General features: G+C 42.4%; 1 protein-coding gene across 1 annotated transcript in view; it reads left to right on the plus strand.

Moving 5' to 3' along the window:
• The window catches only part of Bod1l1 (biorientation of chromosomes in cell division 1 like 1), a 51,738-nt gene that overhangs the window by 11,744 nt on the left and 29,012 nt on the right, over positions 1 to 10,982 (plus strand). The window contains exons 7-10 of the mRNA XM_012516493.2: positions 466 to 577; positions 1,322 to 1,460; positions 2,516 to 2,588; positions 4,919 to 10,910. Coding sequence (XP_012371947.1) covers positions 466 to 577; positions 1,322 to 1,460; positions 2,516 to 2,588; positions 4,919 to 10,910 — 6,316 coding nt within the window. The remainder of the gene's footprint in view (positions 1 to 465; positions 578 to 1,321; positions 1,461 to 2,515; positions 2,589 to 4,918; positions 10,911 to 10,982) is intronic.

A 10,982-nucleotide genomic window follows, 5' to 3' on the forward strand; every position in this document is an offset into this window, starting at 1 on the left:
TTTTTTTTTTTTTTTTTTTGGTCTGTTTGAACCACCTTTATCAAATTATACCTTTCCATAATGGCAGTCTGAGAAAGGAAAAAGTTTCGCATCTTTTTTTTATTCTTCTGGTAGCTCCCAAATTGAAACACACACTTAACATATAAACAAACATACACTTACACATAAATGCCTGTGTATGTATCTATTTAGAGTGTATATATCTGTTTTTTTTTTATCTTTATTTTTTTTTTGGCAGAACCGGAGATTGAACTCAGGCCCTTTCACTAGCCAGGGAAGTGCTTATTCCACTGAGCCATCTCCCTGGCCCCCTATGTATGTATTTGGAGAAGAGAGGAGAGAATATATGTACTTTTGCATTTATTTGAAAGAACAACTGAAGGACAGACCTTTTTCCTGTATATATTTTCTTTCTGTGTCTTTGCTTTTGCCCAATAATCGTTTGAATTATTTTGTGATTTTTAGGCAAAAGAAAAAGAAGAAAGACTTTTAAGAAGACAAATTAATAGGGAGAAACTTGAAGAAAAACGAAAACAAAAAGCAGAAAAGACGAAGTCTTCCAAAGGGAAAAGTCAAGGTAGAGTACCTATTAAATTTAATTATTTTAAACTATCTCATGTGTACCATTATATTCTAGTTATTCTGGTCTTATGACAAGAATATAAAATAAAATGACCTATTCGCAAGTATGGGCGGATTTCTTTTTTAATCTGATGTGTTTTGTCATTTTTGTTTTTATTATATCCCTACCTATAAATTAAGCACTGAATATCAGTTTATGCCAGTTACGTTAAGAATTTTGGGATGAATTATCACTGGAATATGGTTGTTAGCATCACTGCTGATAGTAGTGGAATTCAACTATGTTTTAAGTGAACTTTTGGCTTTTGTTTTATTTTATCACATTTGGCATTATGATCTCCATGTCATCTAAGAATAGGATTTAAATTGACGTTTTTAGTACTAAGTATTGAACTCAGGATCTCACGCATGCTGAGCATATGTTTTGTGACTAAGCTACGCCCCCAGTCCTTTATGGTAACATGTGGAATATTGATGAAAAGAAAATTGAGTTCTAGTATGTTTATTTCAGCACAACTTAGGGCTTTAAAGCCATTTTTTGATTTTTACAATAATTATAAAGTTTGGGGCCAGGAAGATAGCTCAGTAGAATAAGTGCTTGCCTGGCAAGCACAAGGTCCTAAGTTCAATCCCTGGTACCACAAAAAGTAAAAAAAATAAAGTTTGAATGAAAAATAAGTACAACATTGTTTATGAGACCCTTTTCTGAAACACAGTTTACTGACTGCTTCTTTTCTAGGCAAAAATAATGTGGACTTAGAAGAATCAGCAACAAAGAGTTTGGAACCGAAAGCCGCTAGAATTAAAGAAGTTCTTAAAGAACGAAAAGTTTTAGAGAAAAAGGTAGCCTTAAGCAAAAAAAGAAGGAAAGATTCAAGGTACATATTATATCTAGTCTTGCTCTAATTGTATACTCACTTGAATGCATTATGCTTCCAGCAAAAAGCAAGCCTTCATGGTAGTAAAGAGTTAGACCTTCAGTGTGTATGTTACTGCATGCTTACATAGGTGCTTACATTTCTTTTTTACTGCCTTAATTCGTTGTCTTAACATTTCAAAGTAATGTACGTGTTCGTGTATATAATATATATGCAGCATATCAAATCCAGAGCCTCATGCATGCTAGGCAAGTGCTAGTTTACCACTGAGCTAAATCCCCAGCCTTTAAAGTAATGTATCAGTTACTTTTTTGTGATCTCATGAAAGCTTTATACCTTCTCTCCAGAAAAATATATGTTTGCTAACACACAGTATCAGAGTGTCAGAGAATTTTGGGACCTTCTGGAATTCCTCCAGAAATGAACCCACTTGGAATAATTGCATCCACTCTCCAGCCCTTCATAGGGTTCTTTTTGCCAGTATCCCATGTTTCTCCCTCTAATCCAAGGTTATTTTTAACTCTACATTATCATTGCTAATTCTATAAGAAATGGAAAACTAAAAAGACTGAGGGAGTAGCTGTGAGGTCACTGTGAGCGTGGGCTACAATTTTGCTCTTCTGTCAAGTTGCAATTATGTAAATTAATGATGGGTTTCAAGATAAATGAAGCAATAGTTTGTAGAATTTGTTGAGAATAGTCAGCTCTCGTTACTGTTTCTCATTTCAATTGATATCTGAATAAAAAAGTCTACAACATTCACTCACAAAGATGGTAAAATTTTTAAGATACAAACATAGTTCATGCAGCATGTATCTTCATGCAGTGAATCAAGAGTTGGCTTCGGCTACACTTTTCTTTAGCACCCAGAGTAGTTCATGCCACATTTGACATTATAAACTCCATGTCAACTAAGAATAGGATTTAAGTTGATGTCTAACAACCCTCTATTTATGAATTTGGTGCTTATCGTAAAGGAATGTGTTTTTTCCTGCCTTACTGAGAGATTCTTACTGTTGAGTTAGTATTCATAATGGATGTTTCCCCACCTTTAGGAACACTGAAGAGAATGCCAAAAAGAAACAGCAGTCTGAAGAAGACTTTAAAGAAAGCCTTAAAACAAGTGAGGTGTGTCTTAATAAGAATCCTGTTTCAGATGCTCTTTTGTTAGATATGGACTTTTTAGTCTTTTGTAGTAAAACTTTGAATGTAATTTCATCTTTTCCATGCAAAATAAAAATTCTTCCCATTTAGCATTCTTGAGCCCCCATCCTAGTATGGCCTGAATTCCTCATTTTGGTGAGTTAATTTGTATCTCTTTTAATGTTTTATTCTGTTACATTTGCATCTTTTATTTAGTAAGTTCTGTCCTTTTCCTTTCACCCTCCCAGTTTTTTACACACACACAATAACAGAGTTCCTGGTGCTAATCCTGAGAAGGAATAAAATGGGAAAACGGGTCTAAAATATCCACTATAACAGAGCATCTATTTTGTTCTTTTATTCCTTGTCCACTTAGGGATGTAGGATGTAATTTTTTTTTTAAATGTATTTCATATAAGGTCTACAGGTTTTCACTACTCATATCGGACTCGTAGCGATCCTCCTGTTTTCAGTCTCCAAAGCACTGGGATTACAGGCGCATGCCACCATGCCTAGTCGCAATCACCCTTTCAGTGGGCCCTGGGGGCGGGGCCAGCACAGCAAGTGGTGCTAGAACCCTGGTCACAGGCACTTTAGTCCTCTGAGCTATCAGGCCAGCCCTGGGATGTAATTTTTTACAGTGGAAGTGATGTGGCAAAATGTTTCTTACATTTTAATCATTTTGTTTTTTTGTAGATTTTCTGTTTTTGTTTGCAAAATGTTAACATTGAATGGGTGTATCATTATTTAAGCTCTTTTTATATGTAAACACTTAGGTTGGTTATATGTAAAACTTGATCATTTTATTTATTTATTTTTGGGGGGGGGGTTGAACTCAGGCCCTTGCACTTGCCAGCAAGTGCTTATTCTACTGAGCTTTCTTCCCAGCCTTATTTATTTTTCCAGACAAGATGTCACTATGTAGTTCAGTCTGGCCTTGAATTCAGGATGTCCTCCAAAACTCACAGCGCTCCTCCTGTCTCAGCCATCTGAGTGCTGGGTTTATTAGTGTGCACTCTTGACCAGATCGTTTGAAACTGGAAATACATGCAGAGAATCCATTTCTTTACTTTTTTGCGCTATTTTCCCAAAATAACCTTTGGTTTTCAGTGATTTCAAATCGTTACTTACACAGCCATATTTATAATGCTCTAGCTAAAACTTCTTAATGTTTTCAAAAGGGAGGGACTCATAATTTAATGATTATTTGTTCATAGCTAATAAACTTTATTTTCTATAATCAAAAATTAGATTCATATTTAGAAGTACATCCTAGTGTCGCAGTGGTATAGTTTTAAATACTTAGTTTTGATTAATTTTTGTGAAACATCTTTTTAAATTACATTCACATTAGCTGTTTAGATTTCTTTGTTATAAAAGTTAGTTTGGAAAAAAAAAGTTAGTTTGATACAAACTCCTGGTGCTTTTTCCTTTGTTGAGTTTAAAGTGTCTTAAGGTGTTATGTTTGGATTTCTATACTAAAAAACCTACATGTTAGTCTTCATGTTGGAATTTAACAACAACTTAGGGTATTAAGCTTAGGGTATTAAGCTGGCCCTAAGAAATAGAGGTGTTTGGCACATTATTTGAGTGAAAATAATTATAGCAAATAGACACGAAGTTTTTGTGAAATAGGTTTAATCGGTGTCTCCTAATTAATGATCTATTCAGTGACAAACTGTGACAGAAAGGAAAATTCATACACTGATCTCGAGCTTCCCCTGAATGCATATGGTCACGTGTATGTTACTGTTACTATGAGTTACTGTGTTTGAGATTTCATAGGTGCAGTGTTGTCCATTTGCTCTGAATTATATGGGCTGCTAAGTATAAATATCAGGAAACCTTTATTTCAGTGTAAAATGTTTAAATTATTTTCATCAGCATGGATGGTTTTAATTTAAAGACACTGGACTATCATTCTTCTGCTTATATTTATTATAGCTACCAGGCGTTAGGGGCTCTAGCATTGTGGACTTCAAGGCTTTTCAAATGCATGCTAAACCTCAGAGGAAGAACTAGATTAGGCTCTCTAAAGCTGCCTAGATATACTGGGAAGAGTGCTGGACTTAACACGATCATCAAAAGTTTTTTCTAGAACAGCCCCTTGTTGCAAAAGTGTCAAGTTAGGGAGTCATACTGAGCTTCAGCTTTCTGATGTATCTGGTGAAATTAATAAAACCTAGCATGGGTGCTTCCAAGAGCAAAGTTAGGTGTCACATATGTGTCAGCTATTTTAAATGTACCAAATATTAAATTTGAATCTAAAAATTGATTTGGGCATTGCTCATATTTTAACGTTTATTCTCTCATAGCACTGTGAAAAGGAAAAGGCATCTTCTTCAAAAGAACTAAAGCATGCTCATACAAAAAGCGAGCCAAGTAGACCTGCCCGGAGACCTTCAGAAACCTTACATTCTGCTGATGAAAACAAAAATGAGTGTAAAGTAGAGAGAGAACATAAAAGGCGAACATCTACCCCTGTTGTGTTGGAAGTGACTCAGGAAGAAACTGATACAAGAGATGGAAAAAGACAAACAGAACGCTCAGAAGTTGGCACAGAAGAACCTCAGAAACAGAAAAACACACTTAAAAATGAAAAGCATCTAAAGAAAGATGATTCTGAAATGTCACACTTGAAAAACCTCCCTAAGAAAGAGGCAAAAACCTCCAAGGAGAAACCTGAAAAAGAAAAAACTCTGTCAGAAGAGAAATTGTCTACAAAACATAAATATAAGAGTGACAGCACACATAAAACTGGGGATGAGACTGAAACACACCCTTCAGAGAAAGGTTTGAAAGGAGAAGAAAATAATCAGAAGCAAAGTCAACAAACAAAGCCTTCAGATGATAAAGCTGAACGAAAAAGTAAACATAGGAATGAAAGGAAATTGTCAGTTTTAGGCAAAGATGGAAAGCCAGTGTCTGAATATATTATAAAAACAGATGAGAATGTGCGTAAGGAAAACAGCAAAAAAGAGAGACATCTGTCGACTGAGAAGACCAAAGCAGAGCACAAATCAAGAAGATCAAGTGATAGTAAAATTCAGAAAGATGCAAGTTCTAAGCAACATGTGGTCACTGGACAGAGAAGAAGCGAAAGTTATTCAGAAGATAAATGTGACACAGATCCAACTAATGTAGATAACAGTGTAAAACCAGAAGAGCTTGTTCACAGGGAGAAGAGAAGAACAAAGAGCTTGCTTGAAGATAAACTTACATTGAAGTCAAAATCGAAAGGTCAAGGCAAACAGTTAAGAGTTGCTGAAACAGAATTACAAGAAAGCGTCACGAAACAGGCTGCCACTCCAAAACCAGAGAAGGAAAAGACCACAGAAGAAAATGACCCAGATAAACCACGCAAGGCTAAAGTTGAGGACAAACCCCTAGAAGAAACTGGTGCTGAACCTGTATTAGAGAGCGCCTCCTTTTCACATAGTGTACAGAAAGATTCCGGTCACAGAGCTAAACTACCATTGCTAAAGGAGAAATGTAAAGGAGAGAAGGAGTCAGGCTCCTCCAGACTTGAGAGGAAGTTGTCAGATGGGCACAAAAGCAGAAGCATGAAGCATAGTAGTAAAGACATAAAAAAGAAGGAGGAAAATAAAGCAGATGACAAAGATGGTAAAGAAATTGACAGTAATCATGAGAAGTTGAGAGGGAACGGTCCAGTCACAGAAAAGAAATTAAGTAGACGGTTGTGTGAAAATCGAAGAGGAAGCGTATCACAAGAAACGACCAAAGGAGACGAAAAATTAACAAACCCTTTGGGTACTCTCAGTAGTTCCTCCCTTCAGAAACCAAAAAGAAGTGATACATCAGTTCCTGAACTAGAGCCGATGGAAATTGATTCTGATACAGGTGCTGGAAATGTATTTGAAATACTTAAAACCCAAGACAACAGCAATAATAGTTCTCAACAAGATAAAGACTCTGAAAATGTCACAAAACAGAAAGCTACTACTCCAGCTGTAAAGGATGAATTAAAAATTGCCACAGATCTGAAACCAGCTACAGCCTGTAAACTGGTCCGTGGAACAGGAACATCTAGCAATTCAGAAAAGCAAACTGACCACAAAAGCACCTTGGCCAAGAAAGTACAGATGCAGGTTGCCATGTCCAAACCAAATCCCAGGGAGAAAGAGCTTGTTCAACAGGGAGCTCAGGAAATGGACATAGACTCCGAAATGAGTCATAGAATACTGCCTCCTAGCTCTTCAGAAAGTGGAGGGCTGCAGAGAGACTTGAAATGCTCAGCCAGACCCACTGAAGAACATGCTGCTCAAGGAGATGTTGCTCTTGAACATTCCACAGATGCAAACCCCCCTCCGACCTTAAGTTCAGTGAATGTTGTGCCTCAGACTGAACCTCGAGCTTCAGATGTAATTCCTGTAGTTGGCAGAACTGCCTCAGAAGGGCATGTTGGCAGCACCTCCCTCGTGGCTCATGCTGATCCCCCTAACCAAAGCTTAACTGTTAAGAAATCAGAGGTCCCTGGGCCCAGTGCTGGCAAAGATAGTGAAGGTTCCACAGTAGGTGCCTCAGCAGAAACAAGCATGGCTGGCAGAAGTCACATTCCAGAAGGCCACCAGGCCCCACCGCTGAACAGTGGAGATTTTAAAATAAATACACCTCTTACCAGCGAGTCCACAGACATGACTGTGAGAAACAACATTGAAAAAGACAGAAAGACAGATACAACCCAGAGAGAAAATGATCTCAGTATAGAGCCCACTCTAAAGCAGACAGTTACAGCTACAGACAGAAATGGGGGAACTGTTGACCTTATGTGCACTCACCCAGATGAGATAAATGTATCAGCTGGTGCTGAAAGAAGAAATCAGAACACTGAAGTAGACACCAGTGGTGGAGGGGATGCTGCGTCCTCCATTTTGCAGCAAAAGAATGGAGCAGCTGGGTCTGATAGAGCAGAAAAGGCTTTTGTTCCCACTAGTACGGAAGAGAAAGACCAGGGCATCACCTTGATCCCAGCAAAGAATGGAGATGCTACCACTACTTCCTCAGAAACAGAGAGTAGAGTGGCTCTGCCATGCAGCAGCATCGAAGCAGATGAAGGCTTCATAGTGGGTACCTGCACCATAAACAATCCCCTCCAGGGTGGGGCAGAAGCCAGTGAATGCACTGTTTTTGCTGCAGCCGAAGAGGGTGGGGGTATCGTCACCGAAGGATTTGCTGAAAGTGAAACTTTGCTCACAAGCACCAAGGAAGGTGAAAGTGGAGAGTGTACCGTGGCCGAATCAGAAGATGGAACCGCAGCCCTCACAGCTGCTCATCCGTGTGAAACCGAAGCCAGTGTGAACAGTGTTGTGTCTGAAGAGAAAGACGATGCAGTAACCAGTGCAGGCTCTGAAGAAAAGTGTGATGGTTCTTCAAGCAGGGACTCAGAGATAGTGGGAGGGACTGTTACTTTTATTAGCGAAGTCGAAAGCGATGGTGCAGTTACAAGTGCTGGGACAGAAATAAGAACAGGATCCATGAGCAGTGAAGAGGTTGATGGTACCCAGGGAGACCAGACAGGAACGGGTCCCAAAAAAGAAACAGAGGGCACTGTGACATGCACGGGAACAGAAGGCAGAAGCAATAACTTTGTGACAGGAGCAGGGCCCAGGGAGGAGCGTGTGGCTGCAGGGACAGAGGTGGTCCTGGTGGACAACAATGTACCCCCTGGTACAGGTGCCAACCAGGAAGGTGATGGCTCTGTGATTGATGGGGCAGAAGGTGAGAGTGCAGTCACTAGCACAGGCATTACAGAGGAAGATGGGGAGGGGCTGGCGAGTTGCACGGGCTCAGAAGATAGTGGTGAAGGCTGTCTGATAAGTTCCGAAACAGAAGAAGGTGGAGAGAGTGCAATGGACAGCACAGTAGCCAAAGAAGTTACTGCTATCCCCTTAGTCGCTACTGGCCCCTGTGATGATGAAGGCATTGTGACCAGCACAGGCGCAAAGGAGGAGGACGAGGAGGGCGAGGGCGTTGTGACCAGTACTGGGAGAGGCAATGAGGTTGGACATGCTTCCATGTGCTCAGCTATAATAGGTGAGGACAATGAAGGTGTGTTGATTTGCGAAAGTGCAGAAGGCGACAGTCAAGTTGGTCCTACAGCAGACCGCGTGGACACTGAGGCTGGGGCAGCCCTCATGAATGCAAATGAAAGTAACGTTGACAGTGTGAGTGCTGCAGAGAAGGAACTCAAAGACACAGAGATCTGCTCCAGTGCCAAGGGGATCGTGGAAAGTAGTGTGACCAGCGCAGCTGCAGGGAAGAGTGAAGGGGCACCAGTTCTGGGAGATGGCGAGGATCCCATGGTGAGCGCGGCTTCTGACCAAAGTGGTGGTCAGCTTGGTAGGAAAGAAAAGGCTGAAGATGCCACTATTTCCACTGGTCTGGTGGAGGGCAGTTATGTTCTTGTATCTGGTGCCATTCCGGAATGTGAAGTGGATCACACATCACCAAGTGAAAAGGAAGATGAAGGTGTCATCACCTCTGCGGAGCATGAAGAGTGTGATGGCCTCATGGCTACTACAGTCAGTGACGATATTTCCAACCAGGAGAGCTTAGCTGGGGGTGAAGGTCGAGGCAAAGGCCTGATGATTTCCACCAGTACATCCAACGATTGTGCCCCTCAGGTGAGCACGATTCTAGAGGCAGGAGAAGGCCATTCGGATACCCTGAGAAGTGAAGAAAATGCGCAAGGCACCAGGGTAAACATGGAAGATTTTGAGGCCCCCACACCCAGTGCAGTTTCGGGTGATGCAGGCCAGCTTCCTCCTAGCAGATGTGAAGAGAAAGACGAGTGTGCCATGATTTCCACAAGCATAGGGGAGGAGTTCGAAGTGCCTATTTCCAGTGTAGTGACCCTCACCTGTGCTGAAAGTCAGCATCTGCTCACAGTGGTTGAAGAAAGGGCTAATGGTCCCATCTTCGTGAGCACAGAGGACTTTGACGTTCCTATGCCTAGTGCTCCTGCAGAAGTTGAAGGTCCTCTTGCCTCAACCAGCAAGGAGGAAAAAGACGAGTGTGCTCTCATTTCCACCAGCATAACTGACGACTGCGAGGCCTGCGTTTCTGGAGCGAATGAAAACACACAGTCTGCTACGGACGGGAGCGCGGTCATCTCAACCAGCTCAGTGGAGGACTGTGATGGCTCTGTGTCCAGCGCCGCCCCTCAGGAGGTGACCTGCCCTTCAGTCACTACAGCAGAAGAGACAAACGACACTGCCATGATTTCCACAAGCACTGAAGGATGTGAGGCAATCATGGTTGGTTCTGTCCCCCTGGATGAGGACCGAGCCACCATTGCAAGAGTGGAAGACAGCAGTGATGCTGCCGTCATCTGCACCAGCACAGCAGAGTGTGTGCTGACAGCCGCCAGCTTGGACCAGCCCAGAGAGGATCATCTGGCTGCACCCAAGCCCACGGGGCACCATGAGCTGTCCATGGCTAGCGAGAACAAGTGTGAGGTCCCTGTACCCAGTGTCACTGCTGAGAACAGCACTCAGTGCCCTGGGCTAATTGCTGGAGACAAGAAAGAGGACCCCATGCCAGCCATGAGCGCTGAGGAAGGGCGGGAGCGGCTGCCAGTCTGTGAGCCTTCAGTTGCCCAGGGCCAACCCAGTGCTGAGTGTGCTGAAGAGAGGGGCAGACATGGCAAGGGCTGCCCTGGGCCAGACCCTTGTGCAGCAGGACAAAACCAAAGCACTGCGCATCTCTTAGATGCAGAAAAGGAAAAGGTGTCATTGAGCACCGCTCAGACTGCGGCAGAAAGTCCAGTGGCTGAGACAGCAGAGGGTGGGGGCATGGCCCCTTCAGCAGGGAAGGGCATGGAGAAGAGTGCTACCTCCTCATCTGCCCAACTGAGAGGACCAGGACATTCTGGGCATCTGGCTGAGGGCCTTTCTGTCAACACCCACTGTTGGGCAGCAGTAAACACCGGTGCTAAAGAAGTTGACGGCATGTCACCTGTCAGGGATCCTGCTGTGGAGTGTTCTGTTCCTCCAGACCATCTGGGTCCTGAGGACAGCATGAAGACCCCTGCCACCAAACTTATTATGGGCCAGGAGGCAAAACTTGTTCCTTCTCATACGGCAGTCCTTGCCCCTGCCTGCCATGTCACTGTATCTGCCCCTGGATGTGAGGGAGACTTGACTACAGAGAGTGACCGCAGTGGCCAGTGGACTGATGCAGCATGTGCTGAGAAAACAGAGCCAGGGCACAGTGTGAGGACATCACTCCTCAGGGAAGGAGACCTTGAGGTCACTATTTGTGCTGAGCAAAATTTGTGTGACAAAGGTAATCTTTTGTTTGTTTATATTTTTAGGCAAGGGTCTACAGGGTGTTCAGGGTCTCACTACTAGATCAGAC

Source organism: Octodon degus, unplaced genomic scaffold (genome assembly GCF_000260255.1).
Source record: "Octodon degus isolate 3935 unplaced genomic scaffold, OctDeg1.0 scaffold00006, whole genome shotgun sequence".
In the NCBI taxonomy this organism is placed as follows: Eukaryota; Metazoa; Chordata; class Mammalia; order Rodentia; family Octodontidae; genus Octodon; species Octodon degus.